This window comes from Nicotiana tomentosiformis, chromosome 9, assembly GCF_000390325.3.
Source record: "Nicotiana tomentosiformis chromosome 9, ASM39032v3, whole genome shotgun sequence".
Taxonomy (NCBI): Eukaryota; Viridiplantae; Streptophyta; class Magnoliopsida; order Solanales; family Solanaceae; genus Nicotiana; species Nicotiana tomentosiformis.
Window position 1 is genome coordinate 109,342,911 of NC_090820.1, and position 16,504 is coordinate 109,359,414.

The following is a 16,504-nucleotide window of genomic DNA, read 5'->3' on the forward strand; positions in this document are numbered from 1 at the left end:
ATACGTTTAGATCTCACATTGGAACATATGTTTGTTCGTCAATAGATAATACAAGTATTAATCAGATGCAAATATGAGTGAAAAAACGCTTTTATTGAAAAGAACCGAGTCTTAGTGCAATATATCAAGTTACAGAAGTAGAATAACCCAAATTTGTCTTACATATGGTGTAAAAAGATGTAAAAATTTGAAAACAAACTTTGACCTCAGGCCTTTAAATGAGTGAGTCTAATATACAACTATACAAGCGTGTTCTTCAGTGGAACAAAGCACTGATTAACAAAGTGTTGCAGAAAGCAGCTGGCCACAGCAGATACAAAGGCAGAGCAGCAAACAATTGGCCACAAAATACCTGTGATCCAACTGAACTTGTATACTTATTAAGACAGCAGAAATTACTCACTGGTGCATATTATCGACTCGTCAATGCTACAAACAAAGCAGATAACCAAGTGCTCTTCGGTGCATCTTTAAATCATATCTGAGGAAGCCAAAATATCAAGTTGAGCTATACTGGCTTGGCACTAATCTCTGCATGCAGTGGCGGAGCTAGTATTAATGGTACAGTTTCGCCCGAACCTAGTCACTTTGGTCCAAAATCAATATTTGTCTTAAGAAATTCATTTAATACGTAGAAATTGTTAATTTAGAACCCAGTAACTTAAAAGTGTTCCGAGCTCAAACTTCAAATCCTGCCTTCGTTGTCTGTCTGCATGATCTGACTAGACTTGAAACCTTAATATGGGAGGAGTCAAATTTCAAGTCAGCACAACTTTTTGAATTATTGAAGGTGCATAAAACTTGCACTAGACGATCCAAAGGCGTAGAAGTGTTAAGACTTCACTTCTCGAGAGCCATAGGATGACACTTGCATATTCTGAAACCATCATTTATTGATGTTCCACGAACTTCCATGAAGGCCTGCTAGCATTAGACACGGGTTTTCCGAACTCAAGCAGCCCTTTCAGCCATTTAATTTTGTTTGCAAGTTCCTCCAAATCCAAAATCGCTGCCTCCGTCGAGTCAGAACTCATTGAATGTAACCGAACGCCATCACTGGTTCTAAACTTCTTCAAAGGACAATTGGAAAGGTAAAAGTTTTCAGTTGTGTCAGCAGTTTTTGCTGGATCAATTGCAATACAGGAAGTAGAGCCATTATCTGACCAACTGGCTCCCTTTGCCAATTTATCTCCCAAATGAGAACCAGAACTAATATCTGACCGTCTATTCGTTGATGTGTTCGCAGCTTCCTTTGGAAGGTCAACGATCGAGGATTGTTCTGCTAACTCTGTGGTTTTAAAATCCTTCTTTTCGTCTGAGCCTGGTAGCGAGTTTGCAGATAAATTAGTAGATGAAGACAGATTTGATGAAGATCCAGCTGTTGCTTGGCTCTCCTTTCTCCCTTCACTCATGGAATGTATTTCCAAAGCTGGAAAGCGACCAAGGGCTGCAATGATCATGACGAGCATTTCAAAAACTAAGCTGCAGGATTTTCTTTATAGCAAAATCATTCTAGTTTTACAAAGAAAACAGAGACATGTGAGAATTAGTTGAAACAAAATTCTAAGCGTCATTACAACTTAATAGCAAAAGAAGTAACAGTAATCAGCCCAAAATGACAAATGGAAACCATAACAACAACAACATACCCAGTGTAGTCCCACAAGAAAAGGGCAGCCGGTGCACTAAGCTCCCGCTATGTGCAGGGTCCGGGGAAGAGCCACAGACAAATGGAAACCATGTTTAAAAAAAAAATTGCAATAGATCTTCAACCTTTTCTTCATCCAGGTTGAGAGTCACTCCTTATCTATGACTTTAAGGTTAATGTTTCAGCACAAAAACTATAGATGTAAACCATGATATAGAATATCCATGAAATTTCTACATTTTGTTCATCCTCATTAAGAGTAGCTATATTTGTGGTCTGACTGAATTTTTTTTGAAATATATTCCATTTGTTCCAATTCATGGATGCACTTTCCTTTTTAAGTTGTCCGAAAGAATGATACCTATACATATTTAGAAACAATTTAGCTTTAAATTTTCTATTTTACCCTTAATAAGATGATTTATAGCCATACAAATATCTATGGCTTGTTTTTAGAACCACAAATTTAAGTCTTTCTTTCTTAAACTACGTGCCTAGACAAACAACATCACCTAAAATGGGACGGATGGAGTAGTATCATAGAGCAACTCCTACAAGGAATGAAATGGAACAGCTATCAGCTAAGAATCAATGACATGCTGCAGTGACGGATAAACATTGACCAGGCATGAGTAATTGTTTGAGTTGAGAGAAAGCTAGTGATGCACCGTCCTTGAGAAGCCTAGGAAAGACGAACAACACACCTTTTGTAAAGATTCAATGCACAGCGCAAATGGAGTTACCAGATGCTTATAAAATACACTAACTGGATAGAGTCAAAAGATTTCAGTCAAGGCTGCACAAATTGGACATTCCCCAAACTGATCTTTACCACAAACGTAGGGCCATAGGTACTGCATATAGGATTTATTTTAGTTTTAATTAATGCCCTCGGCATACGAAACCACAGTCTTCTGAGTTATGTCCTATATTTAACAACAACAAGAGTGCAATAGGGTGGTCACTAATGCCTTGTAAAAAAAATCATTTCACGGTAAACAGAGGACATCAAGAAAGTTCTACAATGGCTTCACAAATGTTTACACCTCTAGGGGGCTAAAAGAAATTCATAAAGTTCCTTTAGCATTTCATTCCCTTGAATTACCGGAAAACAAGGCACTTCTTTACCCATAACGGTTGTGATTTGTCTTAGATTTTCACTCCATTAACCTTTCGGTTCATGAAAAGCCCCCAACATTATCTCTCGTTTCAAATATGCCCCTCTGTATGACCGTTGTCCAACGTGGAAAAATTGGTCTGATTTGGCTTACACAGTGGATGCCACATAGGATATATTTGGACCTTTTTAATTGTTCAGGGTTAAACCTATTCAATTGCTCAAGACCATGCTTCAAATTATGGGACAAAATCAATGGACCGAAAGGTAAATGGAGGGCAAATGTAAGACAAATCGAACACTTCAGGGGTAAATCTGCCACAGCAATTGAAGCAACCAAATAATGCATAGAGGAGTTATATCCCGAATTTCGTAACTGTTTTATGAACCAAACAGCTTCTCCACATAGACAAACATATTACCATCCTTAACGGAAACCTGTTCACTCACATACTCTATAAGCCTGATATATTGAACAAATTGTTTTCACGTCCGTGACACAAAACAAAGTTTTGTCAACAACCAAAGGAAGGTGTTAGTTTTACATTATAGTTACCTGATTTGACAGGTTGAATTAGTTGAGCACATCGACGGACACTATCACCATCCTGCAATTATCAAGAAACAATTTTAGGCAGAAAGAAGCATTACACAAACATACACCAGAGTACAAGTCAAATAGCATTATTTCCAACACTAGAACTGATGGATAAGATGCATTGACGCTACTCATAGGAAAACTCCTTGAAGAAAAAGATGCAATACAAAGAACAGTGTTTTTTGTCTCCTTTTCTTTTATACTTTTTTTGAGTTGGGGGGTGGGGTGGGGGTGGGGTGGGGGTGGGGTGGGGGCTAGTAGGTAAGATAAAAAAATCTGCGGATGTAACAAGAAAGCCAGAGAAGACAGGGGAGGAGAAAGAGGAGATAGAAGGATGAAACAGATGATGAGGAAGAACTGTGAGAGGCCGTGTAGCGATTCAAAAGTGTGCAGAAATAATTCACCATCTCGAGGAGGGAGGTGAAATCAGAACACACACAGCAAAAATTTTGGATGTGCTATACACTAGCATCATGCACCTTTCACTGAAGTAAGCAGTTCCCATAATAGAAAATCTTACCCTTGTAAAAAAATTTAAAATTATGTAAACCACATTATACTAGTTTGTAGGAAAAGAGAAACATAATAAAGCAACAACATATGCAAAAAGAAGAGTAAAGGGAAGAACCTGGGATGCAGGAACAGTCCAACCAAAATTAGGGGACCAATCTAAGGATGGGCGTAAATCCTTGAAATGAATTTCATAAAGTGCACCTTCACCAATAGGAGGTGGTGTCAATGCCATCTGTGAAGACATAAACATAGAGCAGAATGTTATCCTAGCAATTGTGGGATAACATATGAAGCTATTACTTTTTCACATAGGACAGAGTTGGCAGAAGAATATTTTAAGCATTAGTCTTCAAGGTCAACAAAAACTTGCTGAATTTGATATATCACATCAATTTAAAGAAACACATCTTGAGGAACGACATTTAGTTTGTAGAAAACGTTTTTGAGTTAACCCAAAGAAAAACAAATCTCAATATCTCAAGAAATTTGTATTGTTATCAAAAATATAGTTGCTTAAAGAAAAAGTTACAGTTGTCACTTCTAAATTACAACACCTTCATTTGATCATGTTGAAGGTAAAAGGACAGCTCGGTGCACAAAGCATCCCACATTCACGCAGGGTCGGGGGAAGACCGCACCCCAAGGAGTGTGATGTAGACAGCCTACTAATGCAAGCATTAGTGGCTGATTTCGTGGCTTGAACCCGTGACCGACCTATAGGTCACACAGAGACAGCTTTACTGTTGCTCCAAGGTTCCCCTTCTTGATCATGTTGAAGGTACTCAAGACAATTACTATTACTAAAGCAGCGGCGGAAAATTTTAAATTTTATTACAAAGTAATGAATATCTCTTTATTTTAAAAAAAAATTAAAAAAGGGATCTCCTTGATACTGGAGGGGAATCCATATAAATATGCATCGTGCTAAGTTCTTCTAGTTGGATTTATGCAAAGACCTCTGCAAAATCAAAAGCATCTAGAGTCCGCATTTACATGTCATGCAAAAATAAAGATCAGGACCTTTGCGCTTTTGGCTCCTGTGATATGACATACCTCGACCCCCCCCCCCAAAAAAAAAAAAAACTCAGGTCGTATCAAAGATGAACTGATATTGAAGAGCGGGCCCTCAGACCTCATCAAGTAACCCTTCTTTTATTACTACCAATAACCAGCCAGTTAACATGGAATATAACAAAATTTATTACCTCAGCTTTACTGTTGCCAAGTAACTTTATCAATTGCCCAGACCAATAACAGCCATTAGCCCACCAATCAACCATATCACCTGCCTTCCAATTACCATCTACAACTATCATAGCATCAGAAATTGAACTAACACCTGAAACTTCATTTTTAAGCTTGACTGGAGGATACTGCGGACGCAGCATTAGTTGCTTTTTCTCCTTCGACTTCCCAATATTATATGGGGGCACTTGGTACAGCTTCATCCAAGTCAGTTCTGTAACATCAGGGTGAAACGATTAGCATGCATTTGTAGATACAGATGTAGCAACAGTCTTACCTGAAAACACCTAATATCTCTATTTACGAAACAAGAAAGTCTCTGACAGCGTAAAAGAACAGAACATTTTTGGTAGCCCCATTCTGCTTTTATCTCTCTATACCATTATTCCTTAAAACTTGACCACAGTAAAGCATTAAGGAAATGAAGCATGGTAAGGTGTGAATTTCTCTATTTGGTATTGTCTTTCATAGGATAGGAATAATCAAGAAATTGAACTGCTTAAATCCCAAGCCAACGCAAGCATACTTAGACACTTGGAAAAATGATAACTCAAATGCTGGAAAGGAGACAGACGACTACAGCCTCATGCAACATTTGTAACAATAATGCAAAAGAGGAGACAGTAAGAAGACTACAGCCTGATGCAACATATGCGACAATAATGCCAAAGGTTAGACTTGAAGGCAATATTTCAGGGAAGATGAAAAACACCAGAGTACGTGTCCATTGACTTATAAATTAGCTAAATTGACTTAACAGACCAAGACAAAGACAACTAATAATAACAGATGTCAGATAGAAACAACCACTGAAACCGCAATAAGAAGTAAGGCTATAGCTAAGGTTGTCCAGCATCTACAGGAGAGTTATTCAGCAAAAGAAGGCAAAATGTCTAGCAGCATTATGTCATTTCACTGACAAGTGACAACCACTGAAAGTACCTAAAAGATGCATCCACCATACTAAGATGTGTCACATATGATTCCCACTAATCAAGCGGATTGGCCCAAAAAGGTATCATGGTGTCTGCCGTCATGGCTTGATCATGGGCTGCTCTGTGACTGGTGCCAAACCAACTTTCAGGACACCAAAAACAAGATGGGCAAAAGAACTAATACTTCAAAGGCAACAGCTCTATATAATCCTTTATCCATAAATACTTTTGAGCCTCTGCTGCAGCCTGCAAGGAACATTCCTAGGATCTAATTCTAGTTCCAAGAACCTAAGTTTTGCCAACGGAGAGACAACATCTGACGTATTGAATCACGCTCATGACATATCCAAGCTTGCCAGATACAGACAGCACATAGCAAAATCAAGCATGTCTGTTCATGTCTACTACTTTAATAAGCATTTGAAACTGAAGCTTGAAGGCATGATCAGGAAAGTATCATGTATAACATAGAAAACATTTTGAGGACTTTATTTTCAGATGAAAAGAAAAAACACTTCCATCATATCTTCTTCATTCAATGATTTTTAGATGTCCGGTACCTAGAAAGTAAGTTAACCTCCAAATTAAGAAATAGTGCGCTGATGAAGATTTTAGCATCTAAAGCAAGGTATAAAGTCCTCAGGTAATGAGTACTGATGAATTCAAATTCTGAAACCAACACATCAGAGAACATACTTTCATCTGGATAATCAAAGTATTCCAATAGCGCATTCCAATGTCCTCTTTTGTGGCTAATCTCCTTTATCTGGTACAGTAGGAAAAAGAGAGTAAATGCATTGTACTCGACTTCTTAATGGAAAGCTTGAGATTATAAAGAGCGTACCCTTATGCATTTATATTATGCAATTGTCATATAAACATGATTATTAGTCTAAAGAATTATAGGACACCATTCCTAATTAATGAACTTCATAATTTACTCATGTATGCAAATACAAATTTGTCTACTTACAATTTCCTTGATTATGTAGATGTCTTAGTCCTAATCACATGCACCACACAAAATAATGTCTTTACTCCTACCCCCCAACCCCCCTAAAGAACCCCAGCACCGTCTGAAATGTACAAAAAAAGTATGCTCCAATTTTGCCACATTTTATCTTATAATTGGACCTCAAAGTGCACTAGTGAATCAATCCACCAATTCGTTAGTCTAATAAACAAAGTGGTGAAGATGCATCAACATTCAATGCCTACCAAGTTACGATTGGCTATATGAATCCTCACAACAATGTGGTGAAGATGCATGCCGATTAAATCCTTTAGTTATGGTTTCAACGCCAGTGGCGAGGTGGAGTGTGGAGGTGACGAACTTATATCAAGTAGGCCACAAGTCATTTTATAGCATGTTTGGATGTGCTTCTAAAATCGGCTTATTTTGAAAAGTGCTCTTCTGAAAAGTGCTTTTCAAAAAAATACTTTTGGTGAGTTTGGCTAATTAATTTGAAAAGCACTTTTAAGCATCAATTACCGTTTGACCAAGCTTTTAAAAGTGTTGCTAAGTGTATTTTTCTCAAAAGTACTTTTCAAAAAAGTGTTTTTAGGGAGAAGCTATTTTTTTCTACTTCTCAAAAAATGTTTCTGCTTCTACTCAAAAGCACTTTTTTTCCAAAAGCTTGGCCAAACACCTTTAACTTTGAAAAAAAAATACTTTTGACTAAAAAAACACTTTTAGCCAAAAAGAATCACGGCCAGACAGGCTATTAATAAGGGTAAAATATGGAAACTAAGATCAAATAGTTTCCAAATAGCGAAATGTGTTTGGTCCATATAAAAAGAAAAGTATGTCACATAAAATATGACCAATTAAAAGGTGGCTCATATTAAACTTAGCTAAAAGGGGATAAAAATAACACAAAAGCCAGAAGAAGGTAACCATGAACTTGATCTACAAAAAATAGAGACTCATAAAAAAAGTACTTCACAAATGACATATTCATGATGACCCTATCCAGCATGCAACTAAGTTGCTCGGGCTCAGATGCGGGTGTCCGATACGGGTGCAGATCTAAAGGTCGGATCCTTCATGATCTAAATTTTAAGATTCGGGGGTACAGATCCAGGTACGAATACGGGTGCTGGAATTCGGCTAAAAATAATTTAAATATCTAAAAGTAGAGTTATAAGAATATGTCTAAATTATGAGACATTATTTGAAAAACTTACGAGGTATTCCGAGAAGGAGAAAATATTGATCAAGAGAAGAATCCGAGAAGGAGATAAAAGAAAAAGGACTAACATAAAAATTTCTTATATACAAGGTATTCCATTTTCTTCAATTACACCCTAGCTTTTGTTTTAACTTCAAAAATCATTTTATATGTCCCGAATTTCTCCGTCGATTTTGGTTAAAGTATCCAAAATTGGTTGACCATATCCGATACGGATCCCACACCCACGTCGTGCCAACACGAGTGCGGCACCGAAAGTGAAGAGTCCGAGCAACTTAGGCATGCATGCATTGAACTACGCAAAGTAATCAAAAGCGAAAAGCGCAATAAAACGCCAAAGTTTGTTGAAGCTTTAAGCGCAAAGAATCATTAAAGCATGGGCTTTAGCAGAGAAGGATAAAAATGAAAATGTAATACAAGAAAATGTAACCATAATTAGAAATAATAATTACTTGGAGAAAAGAATGAACAACTATAATTAAGAATTAATTGATGAAGGTGCACCTTGATGCCTACACTAAATCGCGAATTAAGCGAAGCGAAGCGCACAAACTAGGTTTCACCAAGCTTTAGGGTTTAAGCGAGCCTTTAACCTAGAACTAACACAAATTTGCAAGCATCAAGCTTACACTATAACCAAACTTTGCATTTTGTACCTTACACCGAAACCATGCACTACGAAATCCACTTTGGAAAGACCTTGATTCAGCAGATTGCCCCACCTTGAAAGGCAATTGATACTCATTCGCCATGATATCTGCACAAATAAAGAACCTAATCATACACTATCCTGCACGAATGTGCTTTTTCCATGTAGAGACGCATGTTCATAAGATGACAACATGAACCAACTGAATCAATTTATTTAATTATCAACCAAGAAATTATACTGCATAATGAGTTGATTTTTGAAAATCGGTGCAAGGAAAAAGTGTGTATCATTTTACTAATTAGAATTTTTTTGATAATAGTGGTGTCCAGACCAACTTGTGTACACCTCAACTAATTCCACGGAATACCTGCTATCTGACTACCTCCCACCAGCACAGGTACCAGACAACTCTATCCACCAAGGCTTGGACATATGGAAAGAAATCATCTAGTATTTTTTGCCTCCACTAGGATTTGGACCCACTTCATTGACCACTAGGCCACACCCTTGGGTGCTTATTATTTAGGGATTTAACTTCAATACTTTCCCAAGTCTTTGACGCAACACATTTGAGAAAATTGCCTAACTAGTATGGATAACTACGAAATATTCACAAGAAAAAGCTAGTCAATGAGACGAGGAATTAAGGGCAAGTGTAAGAAATGAAATTCAAAAACTCGGGTCCCATGAATAATGAGGACTTACATACAAATCATTCTTAGGGACATTTAGACGTAGAGACTAGATATTGAAGCAGATACCAAGAAACACTTAGAAATAAAAAAAAGGAATGAGAAAAAACTAACTAGTCAAGTTTCTCAAGCAAATCTAAGCATCACTAAAGCAAATGAATCCCCAAAAATATAGTTTGTTATCTTTGTAAACATAAAGTAGCAACTCAATAAATGAGAAATCTATAACTTTATCCCCCTAAAATACCTTCCCCTCTCCTCTGGACACTCAAGCCTGGACAGCTAAAGCACAGATAATAGCATGGGTGCCTAACACTACGTAAATCAAGAATAGTGATGGATTTGGCTCGGATACCATGCTAAGAAAAAGAACCTTGAGCATACCTCAATCTTAAAAGTTAGTTCATGAGATGAGAATTACCTAATACCATATAAAGAAACAACATCATATTCTCTCAACTAATATGGACCACATAATATCAAGCAGATATAGGCATGGTTTAAAGTGTTTGTTTGATAGCTTTTGCAAACAAAATTACAACAACAACAACATCCCAGTATATTCCCACAAGTGGGGTCAGAGAAGGGTAGGATGTACGTAGCCTTACACTTACCCTGCAAACAAAATTGGAAAAAAAAATTCAAGTTTTTGAAAAACTTTAAAAAATATTTTTCAACTTGTTTGGAAATGAGGCATAGTAATTGTTGTTTTCCTTCCAAATTGCACATTGAAGTTGTTTGCCAGGCTGCAAGCCTTCAAAAGCAAGCAAGAGGAAGAAGTAGTTAAGATGACCACCACACAACAAATCATCAATGCCTCCCACTAAAGTTTTATCCCTTTCGGGAATTCCTTCCACTACTAGTCATGTGCTTACATAACGAGACACCAAAAGAGCATGTACATACCTTGGTCCTCCGGGACCTTCCATTCCATATTTGGACACAATGACTTCCCTTTTATTGTGTAACTTTAAATTCTTCACTCCCGATCCTCCCCATCTTTTAGGTTTACCTCTATGCTCCCCTTGACCGAGTGCATCTTATATGTTTCTGAATCCCGCAGGAAGTTCCTACTTAACTTGTTCATCTATTTTAGGACCTTTTGCAAAAGCCTGGTGAAAAGACAATTGATATGTTAGGATCCCAAGTAGCACACTACTGATGGTAAGTATAGTTTTTCTAGCCAGTAAGCCTTTTTCTCAAATTTGTTAATCACATCGTATCAAATTTCTCCCGCATATCTTTGGTCCTCAGAGTACGTAGTAAGGAAGCTTTCCGTTATACAACCTAGAATAGCAGCTAGTGGATGTATATTTTTAACCTCATTCAACGGAAACAAGTTGCTTTTAGAACATGTACTCCAATTACAAACTCAAAGGCTAGTAATACCACCTTAAATGCCTTAATTGACTTTCTTCATCTCCACATTATACTAGTTTATCATCTGTATAAAGAATGTGCAAGCTGCTTTTAGAAAGGGTTGACGTGTAGTCCAATTACAACCTCAAAGGCTAGCAATAACACCTTAAATGCCTTGGTTGGATTTCTTCAGCTCCTCTTTATACTAGTTTATCATCCACATAAAAAATGCCTCAGAGTACGTAGTAGGGAAGCTTTCCGCCATACAACGTAGAATAGCAGCTTGTGGATGTATATTTTTAACCTCATTTAACGGGAACAAGCTGCTTTTAGAAGGGTTGACATGTAGTCCAATAAAACCTCAAAAGCTAGTAATACCACCTTAAATGTCTTAGTTGACTTCCTTCTGCTTCACATAATACTAGTTTATCATCCGTATAAAGAATGTGCAAGCTGCTTTTAGAAGGGTTGATATGTAGTCCAATTACAACCTCAAACGCTAAGTAATACCGCCTTAAAGGCCTTGGTTGGATTTAATCAGCTCCACGTTATACTAGTTTATCATCCACATAAAAAATGTGAGTCGCCTCCATACTTTTTGTGCTATGGTGGGGGCACTTGAGCATTTTATTCAACCTTCCTTTGCTGCTTCGGCAAGCATTCTTTTTAATACTTCCATAACTAGAAGAAACAGGAAAGATATAGTGGATTTTCTTGTCTCAATCCTTTCTATGCAGGTAAAATTCCACTAGTGTACCATTTATCATTATTGAGAATTTGATCATAGTTATACATCAATGACCAAATCCATTGTTGCACAAAGCCTAGTGGCTCTTACAAAGCCTGGTTGCACAAAGTGACCATATGCTTTCTCCAAGTCTAGCTTGCATAAAATTCCTTTTCTCCCAATCATTGCCTTGCATCAACACATCCATTAGCTACCAGAATTTATTATGTTTACGTTTTACAAAAGAATTTGAAGGTTTAACACTAATTTGCAATCAATGCCTTTATCTTTCATTGAGAACTTTAGTTATTATCTCTCACACACTTCCAACAAGCTTATCGGTCTAAAATCCTCTAACTCTATAGCACTTTCGTTTTTAGGGAACAGTGAACTAAATATAGCATTCAAGCTTTGAAAAAAATATTCTTCTCTGCAAAAATTACCAAAAGTTCCAATCAAATCCATTGATAAATGGCTAACACTTTTGGAAGAGTACCATGGTGTGACCATCCGGACCAAGCTCGAGTGTGGTGTGACCATCTTGATCAGAGCCTACCATGGTATGACCATCCGTACCAGGAGCTACCCTATCAATGAATCCAGCTCCTATCAATGAATCCCTCGATAGAGAGCCATATGTTCTCGAATCTAAAATAAGACTTACGTTTTGACCTAAGTTGCTCAGACTCAACTTCTAGTGCCGTACTCTTGTCAATAGGATGTGTGTATGGATGTGGGTGTAGAATTTGTACTGGATATGGTCAACCAATTTTGGGTACTTTGACCAAAATCGAGGAGAAATTGGGGACAGATACAATAATTTATAAAATCAAAACAAAAGCTAGAGTGAAATTGAGTAAAATGAAATACCTTGTATATAAAAAAATTCTATGTCAATCCTTTTTTTAAATCTCGTTCTCATGTTCTCATTTTGACCAATTCTCTTTCTCGGAATACCTTATAAGTTTTTCACATAAAATCTCATTATTTATAATTTTTTATAATATAATTATTTGGATACTTAAATTGTTTTTAAACAAATTTCTGCACCTGCATCCCTACCTGGATACGTACCTCTGAATTTTAAAACTTAGATCATGAAGGATCCGACTTCTAGATCCGCACATGTATCAAACACTCGCACCTGAGTCCGAGCAACTTAGGTTTTGACCAATCCCCGCATTCTAACGGTATAAGACAATGATCTTAAACATACTTGTGGCAGTACAAACTAATTAATAGTCTTGAAAGTTACCCCCATCGGTTCAATATAATAAGCCTATCTATTCCGGAAGCTACCTCGCTCAAGTGGCAAATCTATAATTCCATAATATAGTTGAACAACAACAACAAACCCAGTGTAATCCCACAAAGAGGGGTCTAGAGAGGATAGAGTGTACGCAAACCTTACCCTACCTTACGACAGTAGGAAGGCTATTTCCGATAGACCACCAGCTCAAAAAAAATGAAAATAAAGCAGAACCAACAAGTAACAACAGCAAGCAAATGTGATAAGGTGATAGAATAATCGAAGCGAAGGAAACAACATATAGTAAAAGAAATTTGCAGATAAAAAGATACGAAAACGAGACTAATACTAATGCTACCGGCATGAAAAGGAGACACGCTCGCCTATCTATAACCTTCTACCTTAATTCCCAACCTACACACCCTTCTATCAAGGATCATGTCCTTAGTAAGCTGAAATTGCATCATGTTATGGCTAATCACCTCTCCCCAATACTTCTTAGGCCTACCTCTACCTTTCCTCAGCCCCACCATGGCCAACCTCTCACACCTCCTCACCGGGACATCTATGCACCTCCTCTTCACATGTCCGTACCATCTCAGTCTTGCTTCCCACATCTTGTCCTCTACGGCGGTCACTCTCACCTTGTCCCGAATATCATTATTGCTAATCTTATCTATCCTAGTATAGCCAGACATTCATCTCATCATCCTCATTTCTCGTACTTTCATCTTTTGGACATGGTTCTTGACAAGTCAGCACTCCACCCCATACAACATAGTTGATTTAACCACTACTCCGTGGAACTTACCTTTAAGTCTTGGTGGTACCTTCTTATCAAACAAGATCCCGGAAGCGAGACTCATTTTCATTCATCCCGCTCCAATTTGATGTGTGACATCCTCGTCAATCTCTCTATTAGCTTGAATTATAGATCTGAGATACTTGAAACTACTTTTCTAGGGGATGACTTGTGAATCTAGCCGCACTTCCACGTCTGCTTCATGAGTCACGTCGTTGAACTTACATTCCAAATACTCTATTTTAGTCCTGCTCAACTTGAAATATTTTAACTCCAGAGTCTGTCTCCAAACCTTCACCCTCGCGTTTTCATAATCAGTACTATGTCATCCGCAAATAACATGCACCATGACATCTCTCCTTAAATGTGTTGTCACAACATCCATCGCAAAGGCAAATAAAAACGAGTTAAGCACGGATCCCTGATGTAATCCCATCACGAATGTGAAATGTTCGGAGTCTCCTCCCACCTTCCTAACCCGGGTCGTAACACCATAATATAGATGAATTCAGATAAATCATTCACGACCCTTGTCGTATTGGTCCTCCTCATTCTCTCATTAGCACATTTAGCCAAACTAAAAAGATATTTTTACTTACCATGACCTAACTAGAGAAAGAAGAACTTTTGTCACACACCAAATGTACTTTTAAAATTTGTGGTCTTAAACAAGTTGTAATACTTCTTGCCCATAAGACCATCTCATTAAGAATAAAATGATAATTTTAAAATTAAAGAGTCTTGATTGAAATATGTCCTTTTCGAAACATACTAAAAAGAAAAAAGTCAATAACAACAAGAACAACTATCTCTCAGATTCAAACAAGTTGGGATCTACTGTATAAATTAATCATTTCATTCTTTAAGCTCAACCCATATTTTGAACTAGTAGGTATAACTTATATGAAACTGTGTTTTATCTTTTAGTTAAGTTTGCATTGATTTCAAAAATCTTTTGAGATAATTTCTTTCCATGTGATTTTAGATCTACCCCATCTTTTTTTTTAACACCTTCACTCACCGTAGTTTCACACCTACGAACTAATGCATCTGCAGGTTGACACAAGACAAAATAAAATGGATGGAATAACAGAACAAATATTCCATAACAACTAAATGGCTAAATGACAAAATGAGATCTTTGACTAATGACATATGGTTGGTTACCCGAACACCAACCAATGATTAAAAAAGAAGATGATGACAAAGACATATCAAATTGTGTACCAAAGAGATAAATGATTGAGTACAAGAGTACAACCTGGAGATTCTAGGTTCAAATCCTTTCCGACCTACAATATTCCCTGAGTACAACTTTGATGGATTAAATTTACCCTTCAATGTATTTATAGGCTATAACAAAATGTCATGTGTACAATATATGTCAACGATATTGGGCACGAAAATTAAGAAAGTATGAAAACTTTTAAATCATGTGATCTTAAACTAAAGATGTGTATAATATACTAAAATATCCTTAAATCTTGTGGTCTTAAATATATCATGTGAAAAGTTAAAGTTAAAAAGTTACCAAATATAGAAAGAGATATTTCTTTTAACATGCTAACAAGGAAAGTAAAACACATAAATTAAAAGGAGTTTGATGTTCTTTATTTTAAATAAAATCTAATTATAAAAAATTAAATACTCCATCCGTTTCAATTTAGATGATATAGTTTGACTTGGCACAAAATTTAAGGAAAAAATACTTTTAAAATATATTGTCCTAAAGCTTAATGGGCAAACCTTGTGGGCCATAACATTTTTGTGACTCATTAAGGATAAATTGGGTAAAATAAAAAGTTTAAAATTAAATTATTTTCAATTATAGAAATATGTCATTCTTTTCCGAAACGAACTAATAAGTAAAGTATATCATTTAAATTGAAACAAAACAGATGGAGTAAGTATTTTTCCTAAATAAATCTTAATGTGACAAATATATGTGTATCTAAGAAATATTAAAAAGAAAAAAACAGAGAGAAGAAGAATAAATCTTAATGTGATAAATATGTGTATCTAAGAAATATTTAAAAAAAAAAGAGAGAAGAAAAATAAAAATTCATATGATAACTACACCATGTAATTACCCAGCGTAATTCTTTGGTCCCTTGGGAATTGAATAGTGTAATTATTTTCATCCAATTATACTAAATTTTATGTTTGTCAAGTAATTACTTGATTAGACAAATAGATTAAACTATGTAAGTGCATCCAATTACACTCAAATCCAATTACATGATTTCATTCCAAACATGCTTTAAATAGCTAAATTATATATTTGGCCATTCACATGTGATTGCTAGCCAAGTATCAACCAAAGATTAAGAAGAAAAGAAAAAAGATGAAGAAGAAGAAACCTCAAATAGTATACCTCCAGATCTGCGGTTAATTTGACTTCAAAATATGAGGAATGAAGTATCTTCTAGAAATTGAGATCTATAAAGAGGATTCTAGAGAAAAAATGTGGCTAACGTCGTAGGCAAGAAAAAGAAGAAAAGGCGATAAGAACAAACCTAATACAATGTTGTATTCCCAATTCTACCCTTATATAGAGATGGTGAAACCGAAACCGACACGATACGGCTGCCACGTGCAATGAAATGCGTCATTATTTATCAACTCAGTAAAACGGCCACGTTTTGAGGAAAGGGCCAAAATTTCCAACAGAAATTGCAGGATTAAATTAAAAGCAAACTGCGAATACCAAAAGCATTTCGCAAAATCGAATAAGCTAGAAAATGCAGGCTGCAAATTGATTTTTTTAATCTTTTT

The 16,504-nt window shown here is 36.4% G+C and overlaps 1 protein-coding gene across 7 annotated transcripts; it reads right to left on the reverse strand.

Moving 5' to 3' along the window:
• Positions 1–74: 74 nt before the first annotated feature.
• On the reverse strand, positions 75–16,261 carry LOC104086414 (uncharacterized). 7 transcript variants are annotated; one of them, XM_070185874.1, is made up of 8 exons: positions 16,104–16,257; positions 14,991–15,033; positions 8,905–9,005; positions 6,753–6,822; positions 5,082–5,335; positions 3,992–4,108; positions 3,322–3,373; positions 75–1,447 (listed from the first exon to the last, which is right to left on the reverse strand). In XM_070185874.1, exons 3-8 carry the CDS (start codon positions 8,998–9,000, stop codon positions 891–893), a joined length of 1,146 nt encoding a protein of 381 aa, XP_070041975.1. In that variant the 5' UTR covers positions 9,001–9,005; positions 14,991–15,033; positions 16,104–16,257; the 3' UTR covers positions 75–890. The 7 variants fall into 7 exon arrangements, with proteins under 7 accessions (XP_070041975.1, XP_070041973.1, XP_070041974.1 ...); XM_070185872.1 differs by lacking the exon at positions 14,991–15,033 and having other exon boundaries at positions 16,104–16,261; XM_070185873.1 differs by lacking the exon at positions 14,991–15,033 and having other exon boundaries at positions 16,090–16,257.
• Between the last annotated feature and the right edge of the window lie 243 nt (positions 16,262–16,504).